The sequence below is a fragment of the Cibotium barometz genome, chromosome 39 (assembly GCF_041138505.1).
Source record: "Cibotium barometz isolate CiBa-2024 chromosome 39, ASM4113850v1, whole genome shotgun sequence".
NCBI classification, from domain to species: domain Eukaryota; kingdom Viridiplantae; phylum Streptophyta; class Polypodiopsida; order Cyatheales; family Cibotiaceae; genus Cibotium; species Cibotium barometz.
The window spans coordinates 8,356,118-8,379,866 of record NC_141084.1 but is presented as its reverse complement, the minus strand read 5'-3'; the positions used below and the strand labels follow the sequence as shown (position 1 = coordinate 8,379,866).

Sequence of the window (23,749 nt, the reverse complement as noted above, 5' to 3'; positions counted from 1 at the left end):
TGTCATTTTTCAGTTTTAATGTTGCTAATAATGTCCATTGTTTGTGTTAGTTAAGTGATCTAAAAGATGTGTATTTTGTCTTCCAATTTGTAGGCCTCCCGTGTAGGGAGAGATTACATTGGTATCAGAGCCCGGTCGTCTCTCTTTCTCAAGAGGAGACACGGTGTTTTGAGATCGGAAGCAAACACAGACACTTGACTCAATGGACAGCCAAGGCAACCCTTTAGTAGTGCCAAATTCAAGAGGCCAAACCAGTGCTTCTCGTGATTCCGATGCATTGCTTGGAAGGCACAAGCCTCTTAAGAGAGGTTATGACCGTGCTTTGATGGGACAGCCATCCCGTGGAAAAGAGCCTCTGCATGAGGATGAGCCAAATGCATTGAGGGCAAAATTGGAGCACATGAAGATGCTTTTGCAAGCAAAGGAACAAGAGCTAAAATTTTTACATGAAGATCCCCATGTATAAAGTGTCATTGAAGCAAGGAAAGCTGATGCTATGGTGGATATTACCTTTGAGTCCATGGCTTGTGAAGTGCACAAGAAGCCAAGAGAGTTGGCACTCTCCTATCTCATCCGTAAGGGTGATCTTAAAGGAGAGGATGGGGAGTTAGTATTTAAAAATCCGCCTAGTTTTAAGCAGGGAGACCCAGCATCTCAACGGTTGAGGTCTTTTATACACAAGGAAGAGGTATCAGTCACTTCTCGCCATGCATCTACTCCTCATGGGACAAGAGGCAACAAGTGTCATGGCCCTGTGAAAATGGAACAGTACAAGTGTGGGCATGGTGGTTGCAGAGTCAAAATATTTTATGATTCACATGGGGGGTGCCCGGACAGAGTTTAAGATGTGTGGACATCCCTAGGTGTGAAGGGGGGAACTAGAACATTAAACTTTAATGTTTATTAAAGTTTGCCCCTAGGCCTTAGTGGCCCCTAGGGACTTTAAAAGTTTGGGGCCCTAGGGATTATTTTGGGGAGGAGGGCCACTCCACTTTTGGAGTGTTTCTCTCTCCTCTCTCTCTCTCTCTCTCTCTCTTCCCTTTTTGGGAGTCGTGGAGCAAAAGTGGGTTCTCTAGCGTGGAAAAGCTGAGGAGGCGGCGGTGGCTGCTGAATATACTGGTTGTTGATGTTTTCTGTGAGCTGTGTGCTGTAACAGGCCGTACAGCAGCCGTACAGTGCTGTACGACTACAGGTACTGCTGTGGACAGAGAGGCGCAGAGCTGTGGGACAGAGACAGGCGGCTGCGACTGCTGAATCCAGGCTGTACAGTGCTGTACGATTGCAAGTACAGCTCTGTACTTTCTGCAGGTACACTGTACGGCCAGTTTTGGAGCAAGTACAGGTGCTGGGCAATATTGTTGCAGACGGCGCAGGCGACCAGTAGCAGATCAGCAGGCGGCTACTTCTGGTTTTCTGCAGAAACAGCCCTTACCGTCAAGTACAAGCAAGTACAGTCAAGTACAAGCAAGTACAATGCTGTTTTTCAGATCTGTACTTTCAAAAACAGCATAGAAGTGAACATAAGGAGGAGGGTACAGACAAGTACATGCATATATGTGAAGCAGGGTTGTGGATACAAGTGCCTGCAAGTACAGATTGGTACCGTTGCTTCCTCCAGTGCTATTTCACGAGTGAATTTGGTAAGCTCCATTTCTGTTCATCTATCTCTCTTTCTACTGCTTGATGTCTGTTGCAGATATGAGTTATCTGGCCCCTTGTGAGAGGAGGGGTATGGCAGATTGACAAGGGTTGAGACAGAGTTTGGACAGCATATGTATGTATGAGCTGAGATGATGTATCATGCACTTGAGTTATGCCAGATGTATGCTCATGGCTGCCCTGCTTAGTGGTCTTGGCTGATCAGAGGGAGGCACAGTGTGTTATTTGGAGACACAGATCTGTGTGCATAGATCCTCTGTGCTAAGTGGGCCGTCAGATTGGACAAACAGGTGTAATCTCTTGGCTGATTTTTGTTGTACTCAGCCATTCATATTATTTTAATTGAATAAAGAAATACCGCAAGGGGCGCCAAGCTTTGGAGCCAACAGGTGTCGCCTTGTTTTCAGATTTGGGCACTCTAGCTCCAATCTGTTTTGTTTTCACATCTAGACTACAAGTGGACGGGTGACTGCTAGTCTACCGGACTCTGGTTTCTATCAGAAGCCGGTTTCAAGGTTCCGTTGCCGGGACCAATCATCAACTTTCTGAAGGGGGTGAGCTCGTGGTTGCTTTGAAGAAAGCCATCGCTGAAAATTCAGCAAACATGTCTGATACAGAGGATGAGTACTTCTATCATGAAGAAGAAGAGCAAGAGACTTCTCCTGAGAGAGATGTATCTGAGGATATTTTTGAAGGAGAACAGGCTGCAAATGTTGAGCCTTATGAGGATGTAACACAGCTAGAAGATGTGCATGGTAAAAAGGATGATGATGCTCGGTTCAAAGATCGTTTGGCTAGTGTTATGGATACTTTTATGCAGCTTACACAGAGTGAGAGATTTGCTGAATTTATGAGATCTCGCACAGAGCCCCGCACAGAGCCCGAGAAAAAGAAGAAGGTTCGTTCAAAGAATCTTCCACAGGGTCATAGTGGTGCCATCCCACAGGAACCATCTTTTGGCCAGTTTCCAAATATGCAGCATGCTTATGGTGCAAACTCTCAGAGTTCCTTCTATGGACAGCCACCTATTCCTCAGCAGAATATGCATCCAGGTTATTTTGGTGGTGGTTCGGTGTTCCAATCCATGACTGGGGGTTACCCTCAGGGAGGCATGGGTATGTATGGGCCTTTTGGAGCCAATTTTCAGCCTAGCATGCAAGGGAATATGTATGGTGGTGCAAGGAAATGCGTTTGCAAGCATGCAACCTGGGATGCAAGGCAATATGTTTGGTGGTATGCAGCCAGGTATGCATAATGGAATGCTTGGAAACATGGCTGGAATGTATGGTATGCCTGGTGTGGGAATGGAAAATGTTGACCCAACGATGGGTATGAATGTTGGGGGCAGCAATCTTGCGAAACCACTTCCATATGATAATCTAACGCCTATGGGAAAGGCGAAGGATTACAAGGAAGGGGGAGCTGCAGTGAAGTTTGACACTTTCAGTGGGGCCAAGGATAAACTTAAAGCACTTACCTTTTTACAGCACTTTGATGCTGCTTTTTCTGGTGGGAATTACACAGAGTCTTCTAAGTTGAGGAAAGCTGCCACTTTTCTCAAGGGCAATGCTTTGCAGTGGTGGTCTACTCTTCTTTTGCAGGGCATAGCACCCACCACATGGGTCCAATTCAAACAGGTTTTCTCTTCCGTATGGCTCACATCTACATTTGAGGTGGATGTTATGACCGCATGGCACAAGCTGGATGCTTCAAAGTGTGATAGTTTGGAGGATTATAACAAGAAGTTTTGGGAAGCTCTACTCCCAGTGACTTCTTATCGTGCCGTGCCATTATCTGAGCAGGTAGAGAAGTATTGTTGTGGGCTGCCCAAAGAGGTACGAGATTATTGTATAAAGACGAGTAACGAACATGTCACAGATGATTGAAAATGCTATGATAGCTAATGCGTTACTCACAGGTGGTTCATCTAGGTTTAAAGGCAGTAAGAAATTGAGCAAGAAAGCTGAAAAATTTGGGCATGCTTCTCGTGATGCTAAAGGGTCTTCAGAGACAAAGTATAAGAAGTTGCCAATGCCCAAGAGGACTTCTGAGGAAAGACAGGCTTTGAGAGATGCTCAAAAGTGTTTTTACTGTACCGAAGAGGGGCATATGTCATTCAATTGTCCCAAAAGAAAGTCCCAAAAGGACCCTGACAATAAAGGAGAGCCCAAGCCAAAGAAACCAAAGCCTTCTGCAGGCTTAGTTCCTGATCTTGTGGGGGAGCAGCTAGGTGGTGAAGCTACAGAGTTGTGCAGGGCATGGGGCAAAGTGAGAGATCAGAATGCTTTGATCTTCTTTGACACAGGTGCTAGAGCCAACTTCATTTCACCAAATTTGGCTGGCCGATTGGGGATTCGCGCAGAAGAGATGGGGCCGTTACATGAGGCAAATATGGCTTGTCCAGGGTATGCAGAACCCGTTACTCCTATCATTGGCAAGCTTCGGCTTCATTTGCAGGGTTATGTGGACAGCGAAGAGTTCTTCATCATGCCTTTGGATGGCTGTGATGTTTTGTTGGGGATGCCATGGTGCCACAGGGTACATGCAGTGGTGGATACTTACAATAGGAAAATCACTCTGACTCATAGAGGGAAAGAGCATGTATTGGATATAAAATTCAAAGGGGAATCTGTTCCTATTGTATCCGCTTCGGCGATTTCATCAGTAATGAAAAAGCATCTTTCCGCGTACTTGATTTATGTAAAGGATGCACAGGATGATGAGTCTAAGTCTAATTTGTCTATGTTAGATAAGGACAGGACTAATTTCTTAAGTGGGTTTCAAGACTGTTTTTCCGAGTCATTGCCAAGAGAATTACCTCCTGAGAGGCCAGAAGATCATGCCATAGATCTTATTCCTGGTAGTACTCCACCGAATAGACCGCCGTACCGTGTTAGTGCAGCCCAACAGGAAGAGATTATGAGTCAGGTGCAGGAGCTTTTGAATAAAGGGTTGATACAGCCTAGCTCATCACCCTTTTGCTCACATGTGCTCTTAGTGCAGAAGAAGGATGGTTCTTGGCGCATGTGTATTGATTACAGGGCGCTGAACAAGAATACCATCAAGAATCGATTCTCCATACCGAGGATCGATGACATATTGGACCGCTTACAGGGCTCCACAGTCTTTAGTCGTATTGACTTGAAAAGCGGGTATCATCAGATACGCATTAGACCCGAGGATGTGCATAAGACAGCATTCCGAACCACGTTTGGGTTGTATGAGTTCTTGGTTATGCCCTTTGGTTTGACAAATGCGCCCGCCACATTCAACAGAATGATGGACAGGATTTTCAGGCCTCATAGAGAGTTTGTGGGCACATTCTTTGATGATATGATTGTGCATTCACAAACTGAGGAAGAGCATAGAAGGCATTTGGCCATTGTGTTTGCAGAACTTAGAAACCATAGGTTGGTTGTTAATGGCAAGAAGAGTGAGTTCTTTTTGCAGGAGATACATTTCTTGGGACATATTGTGTCTGGTCATGGAGTCCGTATGGATCCAGCAAAGGTGGAAGCAATACTTAATTAGCCAGCTTTGAGGACCGTGCATGATGTACGCAGCTTTCTAGGATTGTGTTCCTATTACAGGCGTTACATACGGCACTTTGCTGAAATTGCTTCGCCTCTTCATGCTTTGACGAAGAAGGCAACTCCGTTTAGATGGGCTGATCGGGAAATTACAGCATTCAAAAAGCTCAAAGAAAAGCTTACTTCGGACCCAGTATTGGTGTTACCGGACCTCCGAAAGGCTGGTGCAGTTCTCATGCAAGAGGGACATAGCCTATGAGAGTAGAGTTTTGCAAGATGCTGAGAAGCATTTACAGGTGTATGAGAAAGAGATGTTGGCTGTAATTCACGCTCTTTCTACATGGAAACACTACTTGCTTGGGGCTGATTTCACTGTGCAGACAGATCATCAGACCTTGCGATATTTCCTCACGCAGACTAAGCTTTCAGAGAAGCATATGCGTTGGGCAAACTTTTTGTCAATGTTTCACTTTCAGATTGTGCATGTGGAAGGCAAAAAGAATGTAGTGGCAGATGCTTTGTCACGCAAGCCACAGGTTTCTGCAGTTTCACTTGCTTATCATCATGAGCTTGATGAAATGAAAGAGCAGTATGCCCATGATGAGGACTTTGAAAGGTCGTATGATCATATGTCTGAGGGTCAGCGGCATGAGCACTATACTCTCAGAGATGGGTTTTATTGATGCATGGCAGACTGTGTGTTACCAGGCCATTGCGACTCAAGGTTATGATTGAAAGTCATGCTCCACCGTATGCAGGTCATAGAGGTATTGATGCCACGGTCAAAGCAGTGGAGACTTTCTTTTATTGGCCAACCTTGAGAAGAGATGTTGATGCCTTTGTGAGGCAATGCATCGTATGTCAAAAGGTAAAGTTTGACCGTCAGAAGACACCGGGGTTATTACAGCCTTTACCTATTCCGGATACACCTTGGGAGAGCATTGCCATGGATTTTGTATTTGATCTTCCACGGACACAAACGGGAAATGATGGCATCTGGACTATCGATGCAGGTTTTTCATTCCCATGCGGAAGACAATTAAAGTGGATTATATGGTGAAGTTGTTCATGGCGAATGTCTTCAAGCATCATGGCTTGCCTACGTCTATCATTAGTGACCGTGATCCACGGATGACGAGTTTGTTTTGGAGAGGGTTGTTCGACAACATGGGTACAACTCTCAAGTTTTCATCGTCATTTCATCCACAGACAGATGGTCAGTCAGAAGAGGCTAACTCTACAGTGTTGGATCTTCTCAAGTGTTATGTGTCAGAGCACAAGCAACAATGGGAAAAATATCTTCCTTTGGTGGAGTTTGCATATAACAACACTGTAAATACCTCGACAGGCAAGGCGCCTTTTGAGATTGTAGAAGGAGGGAAGAAGGTACCACCCATTTTGCATACAAAGGATAAGATCTTTGAGGCTGATCAGTATGTGGAGAGCTTGGATGAAGCTTAACGGAGAGTTAAGTTGGCCCTCCAAAAAACTCAGCAGAAGCAAAAGAAGGCCGCAGACCGTCACAGACGTGATTTACAGTTTGCATTGGGTGATTGGGTTCTTTTGCGCTTTGAAAAGGCTAGACTCAAGAAGATGAAGAGTAAAGAGCGCTTATTCCCTAAGTTGAGCATGCGATATTATGGGCCTTTTCAGGTTTTGGAAAAGATTGGTGAGGTAACCTATCGTTTGAAGTTACCAGATCACTGGAGGATTCACAATGCTTTTCACGTAAGTCTCCTTAGACCTTTCCGTGGGGATGTGCCTAAGGATGTATCAGATGAGGCTCAGCCGGAAGTTGAGGAACTTGATGAGGTTCTGATTCCAGTGCAGATACTGGCACATAAAGAAAGGAAGGTACGAGGTAAAGTTTCCCGTCGCTATCTTGTGAAGTTCAAGAACTATTCACCGATGGATGCGAAGTGGATGGAGGAAGGTGACTTAACAGATTCACCTCAGGTTTTGCAGCTTTATCTTGATGCCTTTGAGTTAGAGCTGACTCTTATTGTGGCTCATTCAGGTTCAGCAGAGCATGGGTCTGGAGCATTACCTGATGCTCAAGAGGGGGGTAGCACCTCCACTCCCTTGATACAGACAGGCTCAGATGACATCTAGAGGTTGCTTGGTGCAGTTTTTATCTCACCCGAAGGTACTGAGGCTGACAGTACATCTGTTTATGGGACTTCTAGGCCGTACAGTGTACCTGCAGGAAGTACAGAGCTGTACTTGCAGTCGTACAGCACTGTACGATTCAGCAGTCGCAGCCGCCTGTCTCTGTCCCACAGCTCTGCGCCTCTCTGTCCACAGCAGTACCTGCAGTCGTACAGCACTGTACGGCTGCTGTACGGCCTGTTACAGCACACAGCTCACAGAAAACAGCAAAAACCAGTATATTCAGCAGCTGCCTCCTCCTCCTCAGCTTTTCCACGCTAGAGAACCCACTTTTGCTCCACGACTCCCAAAAAGGGAAGAGAGAGAGAGAGAGAGAGAGAGAGAGAGAGAGAGAGAGAGAGAGAGAGAGAGAGAGAGAGAAACACTCCAAAAGTGGAGTGGCCCTCCTCCCCAAAATAATCCCTAGGGCCCCAAACTTTAAAAGTCCCTAGGGGCCACTAAGGCCTAGGGGCAAACTTTAATAAACATTAAAGCTTAATGTTCTAGTTCCCCCCCTTCACACCTAGGGATGTCCACACATCTTAAACTCTGTCCGGGCACCCCCCATGTGAATCATAAAATATTTTGACTCTGCAACCACCATGCCCACACTTGTACTGTTCCATTTTCACAGGGCCATGACATACCCCCCTCTTGAAAAATGGCAAGCATCCTCGATTGCATTCTGGTGATGCATCAAAATATCCAAAGTGAAATATACAATATGGCAAGATCAGCGTCCCAATCTCTCTAAGCCATGCACATGTATCAACATTCACTGCAAACCAATGGCATAGTAATAGTCCAAGTTGTATACCACTATGAACCATACATATCCACAAAAATCTCATGTGACTAGTACACATATATCACAGTTTTGGAGCAAGTACAGGTGCTCGGCAATATTGTTGCAGACGGCGCAGGCGACCAGTAGCAAATCAGCAGGCGGCTACTTCTGGTTTTCTGCAGAAACAGCCCGTACCGTCAAGTACAAGCAAGTACAATCAAGTACAAGCAAGACTTTCAAAAACAGCATAGAAGTGAACATAAGGAGGAGGGTACAGACAAGTACATGCATATATGTGAAGCAGGGTTGTGGATACAAGTGCCTGCAAGTACAGATTGGTACCGTTGCTTCCTCCAGTGCTGTTTCACGAGCTGCATTTGGTAAGCTCCGTTTCTGTTCATCTATCTCTCTTTCTACTGCTTGATGTCTGTTGCAGATATGAGTTATCTGGCCCCTTGTGAGAGGAGGGGTATGGCAGATTAACAAGGGTTGAGACAGAGTTTGGACAGCATATGTATGTATGAGCTGAGATGATGTCTCATGCACTTGAGTTATGCCAGATGTATGCTCATGGCTGCCCTGCTTAGTGGTCTTGGCTGACCAGAGGGAGGCACAGTGTGTTATTTGGAGACACAGATCTGTGTGCATAGATCCTCTGTGCTAAGAAGGATTTGTGGGCCGTCAGATTGGACATACAGGTGTAATCTCTTGGCTGATTTTTGTTGTACTCAGCCATTCATATTATTTTAATTGAATAAAGAAATACCGCAAGGGGCGCCAAGCTTTGGGGCCAACAGGTGTCGCCTTGTTTTCAGATTTGGGCACTCTAGCTCCAATCTGTTTTGTTTTCACATCTAGACTACAAGTGGACAGGTGACTGCTAGTCTACCACACTCTGGTTTCTATCAGAAGCCGGTTTCAACAAGTATGTGCATTGTCATGTGCAAGTTTTTCCATGGACATTCTTTGAAGCTAATAGTGAAGGGGCAGCCAGAAAAAGAGACTAGAACCAGGGATTTGGAGCATGTGCTGCTCTTTTGGCAGGGATTAGACTGATTGGAGGACATGGAATGCTGTCGGCCAAAATATGCAGGTGTGATATCCAGTCGACTGCAGCAAGTGAAATATTGATGTCCAGAAAGCTGGCCGACCAACAATCAGCCAGATTTGATTGTCATATCCAGCCTATAAATAGGCATAGTTGCTCATTGTGTTTTTCATTCACTCCCCCTTTGGGTGTGGGTCTAGACTAGGACTAGAATAGGTATTTTACTACCTTTTCAAGCTGTATGATTATGTACCTTTTTGTACCATATGAAATACTGGATTTCCAGCCATCTCTCTCTCTCTACTCTCCCTTCTGTCTGCGTTTTTGCATCAGCATGTTCTAGATGGTGTTTAGGGCTGAAAGAAGACTCCCAGAGCTTCTACATGTAACATGCATGTTGGTGCTAGTGGGCGACATGATGGCCTTGTGGATTCAAAGGATGTATATCATGGAGAGAGTGGTCGGCATGCAAGCTGAAAGACTTTGCCCATTGCGTTGTCTCGTGGTGGTGAGACATTGCATCATTTGGGGAGGTCACATGCCACAGATTCATAATGCACATGCCACCGTACCTCTTGAAACATCTTTGGTTGACCATGAAGCCCATGTAGAGAGGGCTGCCCCGTTGGATAGGGGGAAGAGAAAGAGAGAAGAACATGTATCACATCCCAAAAAGCTCAAGGAGTTTAAGGTAGGGGACAAGTCCGTGAAATTTGATGCCTTTCATGGAGAGTATGATGCCTCTAAGGTGCTTGCTTTTGTGGCACAATTTGACATTGCTTTTAGTGATGAGGACTTCATTGAGAAGTCTAAAATTCGTCATGCAAGCATGTTCTTGAAGGGGACAGTTGCCCATTGGTGGATCACTGAAAAGACCGCCAAAGATCCCATTTGCACTTGGAAAGAGTTCAAGGACAAATTTTATGCACAATTTTTGCCTTCTAATGTGGAGCAAATTCTCACCCAAAAGTGGGATAGACTTGAGCAAAAAGACAAAGAAAGTGTGCAGCAGCCTGCAGTATGTCAACAAATTTTGGAAAGTCTTGCTTGAGGTACCTCCCTTTATGCAACTCTCCAAAGATGAAAGGAAAAGGAAGTTTCGCTCCGGATTGCAACCAGCTTATCGTTCGGGTATCGAATTACACCCGAAACACACTCTTCAGTAGCTGATAGCATCTGCTCTTGCTACGGAGCAATTGGTGTTTAAAATTAAGCAAGATCAGGGAGGCTCTAAGGGCAAAGAGAGGGCTGTCCCAAACCTGCAAAAAGGTGGACAGCCACCTAAAAAGAACTTTCGGGAAGCCCAAAAGGGTGGTAAAGCTGAGAGTACCCCAACTAAAGACATTGCACCAAAGAAGAATAAGTTTGGCTTGACCCCCAAGCAAAGGGAGCAATATGCCAAAGAGGGGAAATGCTTTTCTTATGGTAGTAAAGAGCACATGTTTAGGCAATGCCCTACCCACAAGCAAAAGCATGAAGACAAGCCACCAAAGGCAAATGTGCATGCCATACCCGATGTGCAAGGTACCACTGAGCATGATGGCAAAGAGAGAGTGGTATACAAAGCTTGGGAACAAATCAAGGATCAGCCTGCCTTATTTATGTTTGATGATTGTGCAACCGATAACTTCATCTCTACACAGATGGCAGCCGCTTTGGGCATAGAGATTGGGGACATGGGACCACAAATTGAAGGAGAGGCAACTTTTATTGGCAAAGAAGTGCAAGTCACTTCTCTAATTGGAAAGTTGCGCATTCATATACAGGGTTATTTGGATCATGAGCATTTCTTGATTGCCCCACTTAATGGATGTGATGTATTACATGGCAAGCCTTGGCATCATAGACTTGAGCCCCACAAAGAATATAAAACCAATTGGATCACCTTTATGCATAGGGACCGTATGCATCTTATTGATGCTAGCAAGGAAGGGGATTCTATCCCAGTTGTCTCTCACATCCAAATTAATAAGGCAATGAAAAGGAGTCCTTCTGCATACTTGGTTTTTGTACGTGACAACATTGAACAAAGTAATGTGAATGTGGATGTATTGACTCAAGATAGGCTGAATTTTCATAATGCATATAAAGATTATTTTGTCGATGCATTGCCAAGAGAACTACCATCTGAGAGGCCCAAGGATCATCGCATAAATCTTGTGCCACGTAGTTCCCCACCTAACAAACCCGCATATCATGTTAGTGCCGCACAACAAGAGGAGATCATAAAGCAGGTTGATGAGCTTTTAGAAAAGGGTTTGGTTCAGTCAAGCTCCTCACCCTTTTGTTCTCCCGTGCTCCTTGTGCAAAAGAAGAAGGATGGATCTTTCCGCATGTGCGTCGATTATCGAGCTCTAAACACGCTCACCATCAAGAACAGGTTCCCAATCCCACGCATAGATGACATCTTGGATAAGCTTGATGGTTCGGCTTACTTTAACCGTATAGATTTGAAGAGTGGTTTACCACCACATTCGTGTGGTGCCCCAAGATGTCCATAAAACTGCATTTAGGACAGCTTTTGGATTGTATGAATTCTTAGTAATGCCTTTTGGCCTTTACCAAGACCCCAGCAACATTCAACCGTATGATGGACAGGATATTTCGACCCCATCGTAAGTTTACAGGTGTTATTTTTTTATGATATCTTGGTTTTCTCCAAGAATGAGGAGGAGCATAAGACTCATTTGGCTACAATGTTTGAAGAGTTGCGAAAGCATAAACTCTTCATAAATACTAAGAAAAGTGAGTTCTTCCTCTCGGAGATACACTATTTGGGGCACATCGTATCCAAAGAGGGTGTAAGAATGGATCCTGCTAAAATTGGGGCACATCGTATCCAAAGAGGGTGTAAGAATGGATCCTGCTAAAATTGAAACCATTCGAAATTGGCTAGAGTTGCAAAATGTACATCAAGTACGTAGCTTTCTTGGGTTGTGTTTATACTATAGGCGATTCATAAGGCATTTCGCCAAGATTGTCTTGCCATTGCATGATCTTACAAAGAAGAAAGCCACCTTCAATTGGACTTCGAATGAGCAAGATGCTTTCTTGCAACTCAAAACTGCTATCATTTGTGGACCCGTGTTGATTGTTCCCGATTTGCAAAAGCCATTCACGGTGGAATGTGATGCATGTGGGAATTATATAGAGGCTATCCTCAATCAAGAGGGTCATGCAGTTACTTATGAAAGCCGACGATTACATGATGCCAAGATCCATATGGACATTTATGAAAAAGAGCTCTTGGTGGCTGTGATTCATGCCTTAAAAATATGGAAACATTATCTTCTTGGGGTTGAATTTGTAGTCAAGACAAATCACCAAAGCTTGAGATATTTTCTATCTCAAACAAAGCTTTCGAAGAAGCAAATGAGAATGGCAAACTTTCTTTCCATGTTTTATTTTCAGATTGTACACACTCCGGGAAAGAAGAATTTGGTGGCAGATGCTTTGTCCAGGAAGCCTTGTATAACTGCAGTTTTAGTGGCCTCTCATGGAGACTTATCTGCCATACGTGATTTGTATCATTTGGATGCTGATTTTTTCCATATATGGACTGATTTGATGGCTGGTCACTCGCATGCCTCTTATGTGATCAAAGAGGGTTACCTTATGAAGGATAACTGCTTATGTGTGGTGAAGGATATGCGTCCAAAGGTTATGGAGCAATGTCACGCTCCACCTTATGCCAGTCATAGAGGTATTTTACCTATGACACGCATGATAGAACGATATTTCTTTTGGCCAAGCATGCGTAAAGACATTGAGACATATGTAAGTGCATGTATTATTTGCCAAAAGGTGAAATTTGATAGGCAAAAGTCTCCCCGTTTGCTTCAGCCATTGACTATTCCCTCGCAGCCATGGGAAAGCATTACTATGGACTTCATTATGGATTTGCCTAGATTCCAATATGGGAATGATGCTATTTGGACCATACTTGACAGGTTTAGCAAGCAAGCTCACTTCTTGCCCGTCAAGAAAACCATTAAAGTTGATCATATGGTGAAGCTTTTCCTTGCCCACATATTCAAGCATCATGTTATGCCTAAGTCCATTATTGGGGATAGAGATCCCAAGACTACGAGCCTCTTTTGGAGGGCTTTATTTGATAACATGGTCACTACACTTGAGTTCTCATCTGCTTATCACCCCCAAGCATATGGTCAAAGTGAGGCTGCAAATTCTGCTGTATTGGATTTGTTGAAATGTTATGTGGCAGATCAAAAGAGTGCCTGGGAGAAGTATCTTCCACTTGTAGAGTTTGCCTACGATACCACAGTACATGCCTCCACGAGAAAGGCCCCGTTTGAGATTATTTATGGCAGAGTGGCCTTGCCACCCATCCTTCGTACAAAGGACGAGATTTTTACAGCCGATGAGTATGTGCGTGATTTAAATGTAGCCTTTGCTCAGGTGCGGACAGCCATTGCAAAGTCACAAGATAAGCATAAGAGGGCTGCTAACAAGCATAGAAGGGACATGCAAGTCAAGGAAGGTGATTGGGTCTTGCTGAAATTTGAGAAAGCTAGGCTTCGGAAGAGGCCACGATGAGAGGGATCATATCCAAAGCTTTCTACTCGATATTATGGACCTTTCTCAAAGTGATTGACAAGATCAATGAGGTGTCCTACAGGCTTGCTTTACCCAATCATTGGAAGATTCACAATGCTTTTCACGTGAATCTTTTGCGGAAGTATGTGGGGCCAAATCCGGAAGAGCCTGTCACAAAAGATCCACCCGAGATTGATGAGCATGAAGAGATCCTCCAGCCAAAGCAAATTGTATTTCACAAGGAAAGAAAGTTACCACATGGGAAGCTTTCTAGGAGATACCTTGTGAAATTTAAGAACTACTTATCCATTGATGCAAAGTGGGTAGATGAGGATTACTTTGTTGATTAACTGCAACTTTTGCAGGCTTTTCGGTTGAGGTCAACTGTTTAGAAGCCGGGGGAGATGTCACCATTTGGTCCATCTCCGTTTCTCGAGCCACTTCTATAGGACTGTCACTCCATAAAGCGGACAAATTTGAACCATGTTCACATGTGGCCAGGCCAGTGCCCCATGTGAAAGAGTCAATCATTTGGTGTCACATGGACGGGAACCAATTGTGTATCATCCGTGTGTGACCAGTTTTGTGCCATATGGACGGGAGCGTGTTTGCTGCCACCCATGTATGAACAAGATTGCGTCTTATCCATGGGACTGTCACTCCATGATAGGACTGAAATTTGTGCCGATCTTGTCTATGGGATTGTCACTCCATAGGAAGGCCCATGCCAGGATTTGTGTTTTGCCTATGCGACTGTCACACCATAAGAAAACTAAGACTTCACATTTATGTTTGCATGCATAAACTTGTTTTCCTATGACGTGTTCTCATGTGTTTGCCTGCTATGACATGCCAGTACACTGGATGGGGACGCGCCCAGTGTACCATGGATGTGCTGTCTGCTGACGAGTTGTTGTGGCGTGTGAACATGTGGTAAGTATTGTCCTTTTTGGCCTTTTCAAATGTAAAATCCTTTAAGTATTATCAACCTTAATAATTATAAGGTTGTGTGTTCACACACATTTTAATTTTGTCTGGACATTTGCTGTGGGAGCCCAACATTATTAATAACATTATAGTTATTATTGCATGAGGTAATTCTTTTCCCCCACACGTGGAGGGTTAATAGAAGTGTAATTGAAGAAAAGTACCCAGCTTGTTATTATCAACTGTACTCATCTGCATATATATTGTTTATACCCGTCTACACCTGTACCAGCTACACCCGCCTGTTTGTACCCACCTGCAAGTACTGTACTTGCTGCAGAATTTATCCTCGCCTGTTGTCCTTGCAACTACATTTGCTGCAGAAATTGTACTCGCTTGCTATCCTTGCACCCGGCTGCTGCTGTACTGTACCTGTTGTAGAAGTTTACCCGCATGCTCTTGTACTGTACCCGCAAACTATACCTACTACAGAATTGTACCCGCCTGTTGCACATGCATCTGTACTTACTGTACCTGCATTTGTACCAACAATACCTATTGTACTTCCTGTACCTACTGTGATAGAATGTGCAGCGGAAGAAGGGAAAGTGGAAACACATGAGAGAGAGTGAGAGAGAGAGAGAGATGGAGAGGAAACACAGGTGAGAACTTGCTCTCAATATCATCACCGAAAGGAATACATGTCCCGAGCAAGAGGGGAGAAAACCTCGTATGTGAGGGACTGCAACAAACAATGCTAAGCAAGCAATGAAGAATCAAGGAGGCAAGCCAGCTATATATATGCCCATGTGTAGGCAGCCGACTAGAGATAAAATCCTCCACGACTGGGGAAAATACCCAAGACTCCATAAAATGGGGAATAATATGGGAAATATATATGTGAGGGGTGACCAGCCCCCTTAGCTAACATGGTCAACCCTAGAGGCTAAAATAGGAGACCAAACAGGAAGCCAGTAAGAAGGGGATGATGTCTAACACCCCCTCTCAACACCGGATGCTGAGTGAACTCCAAGAAGCCAGAGACGCCGTCCTCGATCAAAGATGAAAACTACAGAAACAGGTACCAAGAAAGCTCCACAAGCAATCTCCTCAACAACTGAGCTACAAAAGCAACAGAACAAGCTGCCAGGTACACCACTCCTCTGGAAGAAAACAACCATATAGGCTGCGACATGCTGCTCCAAATAATGGTTCCAACCAAAGTGTAAGAACACTCTCCGAAGTCGAATGTCGTGTATCCAGCCTGGAGAAGGTATAAAAAACCTTATAACCAACCAAGATCAAATCCTGTAGATAATCAATCCTGGGAGAAGCAAACTGCTCTTCACTGGAATCCTCAAAAGAAAGAGTCAATCTGCTCCAACGCTGTACCAAGAGTAGCCAAATGTTGTACAAAGCATCCTCTAGAAAGGTCGGCATCACAAGATGTAAGGACTCTGTAGAAAAGATGGGGTCCATCTCCTCAAACACCGTACCATGAGTTGCCTAATGCTGTACATAAGTACACAACACTGAGGTGGGCATCGCAAGATGAAAGGACTCCACATCCCCCTCTGAAAAAAATGTCGTCGAACTGGTACAAGCCCGACCTGATCCTGATCCAAATCCAAAAAACTCTAGAAGTACCACTGTGCCCCAAGCACGGTTAGCAACCACATATCCAAAGCATCCCACCGGGTCCAAAAAACCATCCTCCAAAACAACAAGCCTACAAACCCGCAGGGGGAGGGGCATCCTCAAAAGCATCACAAAGAGAGGCAGAGGTAGACTCCTCACAATGAGGAAGGGAAGCAGGAATACAAACTGCAGTGGTAACAAAGTCCTCAAAAGCATCACTGATAGCAGAAGGCTATTCCATAAGTAGAACCAGATGCCAAGAATCAGCAACAAATAAATGATCCATGTGAAAGGATCACACCTCAAGGGCAAAACACCCTCCCTGTTTTGCAAACGCAGCAAAGAACACAGGCTTCGACAAAATAAACTCTGCTCAGGATCTCTGAAAAGATCACAGCTCTCCTCCAAAATTTGTAAACTCTTGTCATAGAAGAAAGTCTCCACAGATACAAAACAGCTTTCGAAACTGATCTTCAACTGAAGTAGCTGGAGATAGGTCCCCTCTAAGTGTAGAAAACTCCTTTGGGAAGTAAAACGCAGCCAAAACATTGCTATCCAGCAAAAAATAGCACTCCACCGCCAACAGAAGGCAAGGAACTTGAAGAAACCGGGTAACAGTGTAGGCCAGGAACAAAACACAGGTAGAGATGCTCCAAAATCAGCAAAATGCTGACTGAAATCAGAAATTCAGAATCCTCCTCAAGTACCAAACTGCCTCCATAGCCACAATCCAAACAAGAAACCCCCTCTGCAAGTGATCTGTGTCCACTGGAGAAGAAAATGCAGCCAAACAAGGGCTACAAACCTGAAAATTCAGGCCAACCAGTGTCCACACCTCCTATGAGGAAAAACGCTGAAGAGAAGGTACCTTCGGGTCCAACAGATGAAGCCCAAGTGAAGGTAGAGCTACCAGCAAGATCTAAACGCAGAAACCATGGTTGCAAATCTCAAAACGCAGAGGTATTTGGGGCAGTAGAAAGGGCTAAATTTGGAAACGTAGAAGAAATAGGTACACCCAAGTCTCAGATCAGCCAATCAGCATCAGAAAACTAAAGAAGAAAAAACGCAGCATGTAGGGTGTTACTGTCTAGGCGGCCAGCACTACAAGGGGGAGGGGGCAGGGGCCGCCGCGGGGGGGGGGGGGGGGGGGGGGGTAGATGCTGAAGAAAACACTGAAAAACTGTTGTAGACAGCCACCTGTAGAAAAACGCAGCAAACTAGGTGCTGTTGCCCTAAAAGCAGTGCAAAAAAACAAGTGTAAAAGGGGTTCTCAGAGGTCAAACTGATGGAGAAAGACCACAGGCTACTGAGAAGAAACGCCTGGAAGAGGCACGTGACTAGCAGCACTTCGAGAAAAAAAAACGCATGATCTGTCCACCTTACTGAAAACGCAAAAAAACGCAAGAGGGAGCATCGAACACTGAAGATCACCGGCGTTCTGATACCATGATAGAATGTGCAGCGGAAGAAGGGAAAGTGGAAACACACGAGAGAGAGATGGAGAGGAAACACAGGTGAGAACCTACTCTCAATATCATCACCAAAAGGAATACATGTCCCGAGCAAGAGGCGAGAAAACCTCGTATGTGAGGACTGCAGCAAACAATGCTAAGCAAGCAGTGAAGAGTGAGGGAGGCAAGCTAGCTATATATATGCCCATGTGCAGGCAGCCGACTAGAGATAAAATCCTCCACGACTGGGAAAAATACCCAAGATTCCATAAAATGGAAAATAATATGGAAAAATATATGTAAGGGGTGACTAGCCCCACTAGCTAACATGGTCAGTCCTAGAGGCTAAAATTGGTTAGCAAACAGGAAGCCAGCAAGAAGGAGATGAGATCTAACATACTGTATCTACATCTGTACCAGCAATACTTGCTGTACTTACTGTACCTACATATGTACCAACAGTACTTGTTGTACTTACTATACCGGCATCTGTACCAGCAATACTTGTTGTAACTGCATTACCAACTGTACCTATTGTACCTGCTATACATGTTTGTACCTGCTACTTGCATTAAAAGGTGATGATCTTCTCTCCTGAGATCTGAATTGAAATCTTTGCCAGATATTTGCTTCTATATTCTTTTCAAATTCAAATAAAATTAAAGTTAAATGTTGTTTTTACAAGTTATGTGTAGACAAACATCACTCCCAATTGCCTTCACCATGGAAGGCCACCGGGATAGTGACTTTTTTTCATTATTACCCTGACCGCGTCCTCTCGTTTAGAGGAGCCAGTGAAGGTCATGTGGATATGAGAAAAACTGGGAGCAAAGCTAACTTTGAAGTACCAGGTATTACTTCCTCCGCGATGCTTCACCTTGCCAGGCGTGCCTGTCGGTGCACGGTCCCGAAAGACCAATGAGGGCAGGTGTGCATCCAGTGAAGGTGGGAGATTACCTGTGATTTGATCTACTCCGACATCTGATTCTTCATCAACAAAATTTTATTGTTTTTTCAGTTGTATTCACTCCATGTTATGGAGAAATCTGGCCTTGAGACCCGTGAACACTTGTACATATAAATACTCCGAGAAATACAAACTATATTGAGGGGGGGGGGGGGCGGGGGCCTTTCCGACCCCAGTGATGGTGTCAAGTGTTCTTTGTCATTTTCAGTTTTAATATTGCTAATAATATCCATTGTTTGTGTTAGTTAAGTGATCTAAAAGATGTGTATTTTGTCATCCGATTTGTAGGCCTCCCGTAGGGAGTGATTACACTCTCTCTCTCTCTCTCTCTCTCTCTCTCTCTCTCTCTCTCCATGCATGCGTATGAGGACTCACCAGCCACTTTTATCTATTTTGCCTTTGCTAGGCCATGGCATCAAGTCTTCAGCAACCATACGAGGATACTGACTCTGCATTTGGAAATTGTTAATCAAAGTGAAAATCTTCTCACATGTGCATGTTTTTCTAGCCCCAAATGCCACACACAAAAGAAAAAAACAGGCAGAAAAATCCCTTGAATGCAAACCTGGTTGAATATCTTCACTTGTAGCCCCACATGTTGATATTTTTCTATAATCTGGCAAATGTAAGCAAACTCTACTGTGGCGATTCACTCCTAAATCCACTTTCCAAATGCAGATAAAAACAATAACTTGGAAGCTCGAAAAACAAGTTTAAACTGATGAATTACTACCTCTAGTGTGTCCTCGTGCGTGTTAAACGAATTCATAAGCACCAAAGGCACATCACACTGGAACTTGCTGTTTAGACTCTGCATTTATCAAAACCCACAAAAAATGGATAAAACTGAAACAAACACATAATGCCAGTCCAATTGCTAGCCAGTTCCACCTTTGCATTGACCTGGCAAAAAACGAGGGTCACACATGCATGCACATGCCAAGCAAGAGTGAGACACAGGAATATATTTTAGGTTCAAAGAGCCATTATTAGACTTTAAATCTCCGTGACAAATTTTAGCACTTCAATGTAAGCCTACCTCAATCTGCTTCACAATCAGATCAAGAAAAGTTTGCCCATTCCTTACTTCAATGACTGACCTGCAAGAGGGCACACATCAAGACCTTCCTTGCAAAGGGTCTAGTTTCTATCAAAACTTACAAGACCAAGTTTTACATCCAAAATCATCTTACTTGGGACCAGTACAACCCATTGTTGTTCCAAGCCCTCCATTAAGTTTCAAAACAGCAAGCTTGTCAAGAAGAGCCTTTGTCTCTTCTAGATCTACAGAAATCAAATGAAATGGAAGCTCAAGTATTCAAAAGTGTAATTGATTCTAGAAAGATTTCAATTCAGTGCAATATATAGATGTCTGTATCTTGTAATCTGAGCAGCTCCTAATGCAACATGATACCCTAAGGAAAATTTTGGCACCATTGCCAGGCACACAAGCGCCATTGTGGAGCTAAGGCCTACCAACCAGAGCTACGCAACTTATAACATACTTTCATTTTTATGATGCATTAAGAAAAAAATTAACCATGACCCATCCTGTTCAAGTTTAACATCAACATGCTCTTACCATCTGACAAGGGGGCTAAATCATCATAAGGGACGACAACTTCATTGGTGGGAGGCTGGATCTTCTCCCAAGTGATTTGCTCTGCATTGCCACTGTTTTTCAACAGCTGAAAAGTATAAGATAAAGAGAGAGAAAAAACATAGAGGTCGCATGATGACCTGCTTCATGAAATCAACCATACTGACCTCAGATAGCGACCAACTAGCTTTACAAACCCCGCCTTTTCGTTGTCACTGCCAAGCAACATCAAAACTTAGACATTAGAGTTATTGGAATGGGATGGGCTAAGGCAATAATATCAAACTCAATGATATGCAATTTCCAAAAAAAAAAACGTTATAATGCAAGGTGGAGTAGGTTGAGGCTTACCCAATTTCATCTAGGTCTATGTCACGATGCAAGCTAGGGCTAAGGATGAGGCTTACCTGCTTCGATCAAGATCTCTAGCAATGCAGCGAAGCTAGCCTTGGTTAAGGCCTACGCTTCCCTGATTTGAGCAAGATCATGCAAACAGTTCAAGACAGGGTTCGACTACCTGTATCATGCTGGAGCTAAGATTGAAAGTTCTCCAAATTTAACAAGATCTCTGACATCGAGAATTGCGATAATGCAACCTATTCTTAGAGATTTACGACTAGAATTGGAGCTAACCTATCTCTAAGTTAACAATAGCCATGAAGCTGGGAGCTAGGGTTTTGATACTTGCAAAACTTGGTCAGACACCTCTGAGAAAAACCAAACTCCAAGCCATGGCTTGATAGCTACCTGCTAATCCAAAAATCAATCTCTCTCTCTCTCTCTCTCTCTCTCTCTGGGTTTTAATGATTACCTGATTTGATCGAGCGTGGCGAGCTCAAGGCGGATCCGCGACAGAGTGTCAGTGGAAGGAGGTGCAACAGCAGGGGCAGCCATGTAGGAGACAGGGCAGAGTTAAACCAGAAAGCTTGAGCTCCTTAGCTATGGCGGAATGCAGGGAAGCGAAATGCTGATAATGATGTTAAATGCCTGTGTTTGGGTGAGCTAAAAACTTGGCCACATCACACTCCATTTTCTCCTCCTCCTCTTTTTTTGAAAAAAAAAATCGCTTTTTTTCTTCATCAAGCTTTTTGTCCACCCTTAGAAATAGGCACGTGTATATGCTTGGCATATTCTTGTCCAAAATTAACCACCGAGGAGATTCTAGATCAATAATATATCCACAAGCAAGATTTCCTTATGAAAACTTAGGTAGGAAGGGCTCGCTACACATGCTTAGAGCCATCATTCCCCTCCCTCTCTGTGCGTGCAATGGGCCAGCATCTATCTCTATCCATGCAATGGGCTAACCTTGCCAACCAACGTCTGAAGGTGCAAAGTAGGAGTGATTTACATAGAGAGCAAGACAAGCTCTCAAAAAGCCATAATGGTGCCCTTTCCAAGCCTTCCCATCTGACGTTCATGTCGAACCTCACTTGCCCATCCAAGTTTCTCGTTTTACGGGCACGAAACAACATCCTTAGAAGCAACTTTAGGGATGTTGCATTTTTCTCCATATAGAGAGGGTACACAGCCATAGTTCAAATTTCTAGAATTCCTTTTCATTGTCTGTAAAATCCCATAGAATGGACAAACCTTATGTGTGTAACCAGCCTAAAGACCTAAAGGTGCATGTACCATTTATCACCACTAGCATTCCATTCCCCATTTAAACGACTTGGGTAGTTATGGTATTATCAAAAAGCTCGTCCCCCATGGAGTGTACCTACTAGCACCTTTCGAGCTCTCCAATAGAGGTAGAGAAGGGGATATGGAGGTTATTTGAGGATGCTCCCACACACATGCTTCTCTTTCTCAATCCCATCATGAGGGTTTCTAGTGTCCTTTGTAGGATATGCAATGAATTTCGCATGTAGTAAATGCAATCACTCTTCTTTCATTAGCTACATTTCTATACATTGGGCATCTTCTATGCAAGTTTTTTGTTGAAAATACATGTTTGTTGCAAGTTTTTTGTTGAAAATACATGTTTGTCTATGGATATATGCACTTTAAAATCTCCACCTCTTCCCTAGTAATAGCTTTCTCATCACCTAAGCATGAGCCCTTGTGTTCCCTCCTTTATGTTATGAGAATGTATTTTAAGCCCTCTTAAAAATATAATTCCACCCTTATAAATAATTCAGGAACACTTAGATTATGTTTGCGTTATGCCAAATTATATGAATATCATAGGTGATGTCATTATAAATATTAATATGTTTGGTGCACATTGGCATATGTTTGGGGCCTCCGTGTTTATTACACTTGGTTTATATGGTAGGGTGATTCTTGGAGTACTTACACCTTGTGTGGTGATCGTTTGTTTTCCTATAGAATATGTGTTGAATATATCAAATTATTTATTAGATATTTTATACGTAAGGATGACTTGGAAGATTGAGGTGGATATGCAGAAATAATTATTTTAGAAGGCATTCACAATTTTGAGCAAGCTTTCTATATATGTAAAAGCTTTGTATATATTTTGAGCAAGCTTGTGCACATTTTTTTTATTTAATTTCATAAGCATGGACTTTGGTAATATTTACTTTTTGATATTTTGTAAGCTTAAAAGATTTCCCCTAGCCTATAGTAATTTGATAAAAATAGAGCTCACTATTTTGAGAAAACAAAGAGCCCGGGGGGTTCACCTAAAAGTATGTAAGTGTAGCACGTCAGTTCATCTAAGAGGGGTATTTAAATTCCAAAAAGTTACAGGTTTACATATACAGGAGGGGCTTTTTTATCCAATTTTGAAAAAAAGTTGTAAGTTTCTTAAGAAAGAGGGGTCATTTTATTAGCCTGTGACATGTAAGTAGAGGGGGTTTTTTATTACCTCTTGAACGCACGTGATATGCAACATTTTTTAAAGGTGAACCCCCCGAGACAAAGAGCCTCGTGTAAAAGCACGACTTTTGCATTTTTTATGGCTATGGCCTATTTTTGAAGTGGGAGATTCTACACTTTTGAGAATTGAGAAACGCAAACTTAAGAGTGTTGAGAAATTTCCAGTTGTCAAACTTGTATTAAGATTTTATGGACCTTTTACGATGATTAACTAGATTAATGATGTTGCTTATAAGCTTCTTGTTGGAAAATTTAATATGCTTAACCTTTTAGAGGATCACTTCCCACACATCTTGTTTATGAGGATCCACCTCTTATTGAGGGAAGGAAGATCTGGATGCTATCATTGACGAGAAAATTACATCTACCTACACTGGCAATCCAATATATTAAATATAAATCATCCTCATGAAGATTATTTCAGTGCCTTCCTTGAGATTCTTTGTTCTTTTCAACAAACCCACTATTGAGAGTAATTGTAAACTCAAGTAAGAGGGAATGTTATAAGAATGTATTTTAAGCCCAATTAAAAATATTATTCCACCCTTTTTAATAATTCAGGGATGCCTGGATTGTTTTTGCATCATGCC

At 43.4% G+C, this 23,749-nt stretch overlaps 1 protein-coding gene across 1 annotated transcript in view; it reads right to left on the bottom strand.

The window, feature by feature from the left end:
* LOC147615683 (UTP--glucose-1-phosphate uridylyltransferase-like) overlaps positions 1 to 21,601 on the bottom strand; it is a 61,375-nt gene extending 39,774 nt beyond the window's left edge. The window contains exons 1-8 of the mRNA XM_086778240.1: positions 21,124 to 21,601; positions 20,480 to 20,527; positions 20,295 to 20,386; positions 19,906 to 19,996; positions 19,752 to 19,812; positions 19,446 to 19,523; positions 19,278 to 19,328; positions 19,088 to 19,161 (exon numbers count right to left, since the gene is read on the bottom strand). Coding sequence (XP_086634366.1) covers positions 19,088 to 19,161; positions 19,278 to 19,328; positions 19,446 to 19,523; positions 19,752 to 19,812; positions 19,906 to 19,996; positions 20,295 to 20,386; positions 20,480 to 20,527; positions 21,124 to 21,206 — 578 coding nt within the window. The 5' untranslated portion in view covers positions 21,207 to 21,601. The remainder of the gene's footprint in view (positions 1 to 19,087; positions 19,162 to 19,277; positions 19,329 to 19,445; positions 19,524 to 19,751; positions 19,813 to 19,905; positions 19,997 to 20,294; positions 20,387 to 20,479; positions 20,528 to 21,123) is intronic.
* Between the last annotated feature and the right edge of the window lie 2,148 nt (positions 21,602 to 23,749).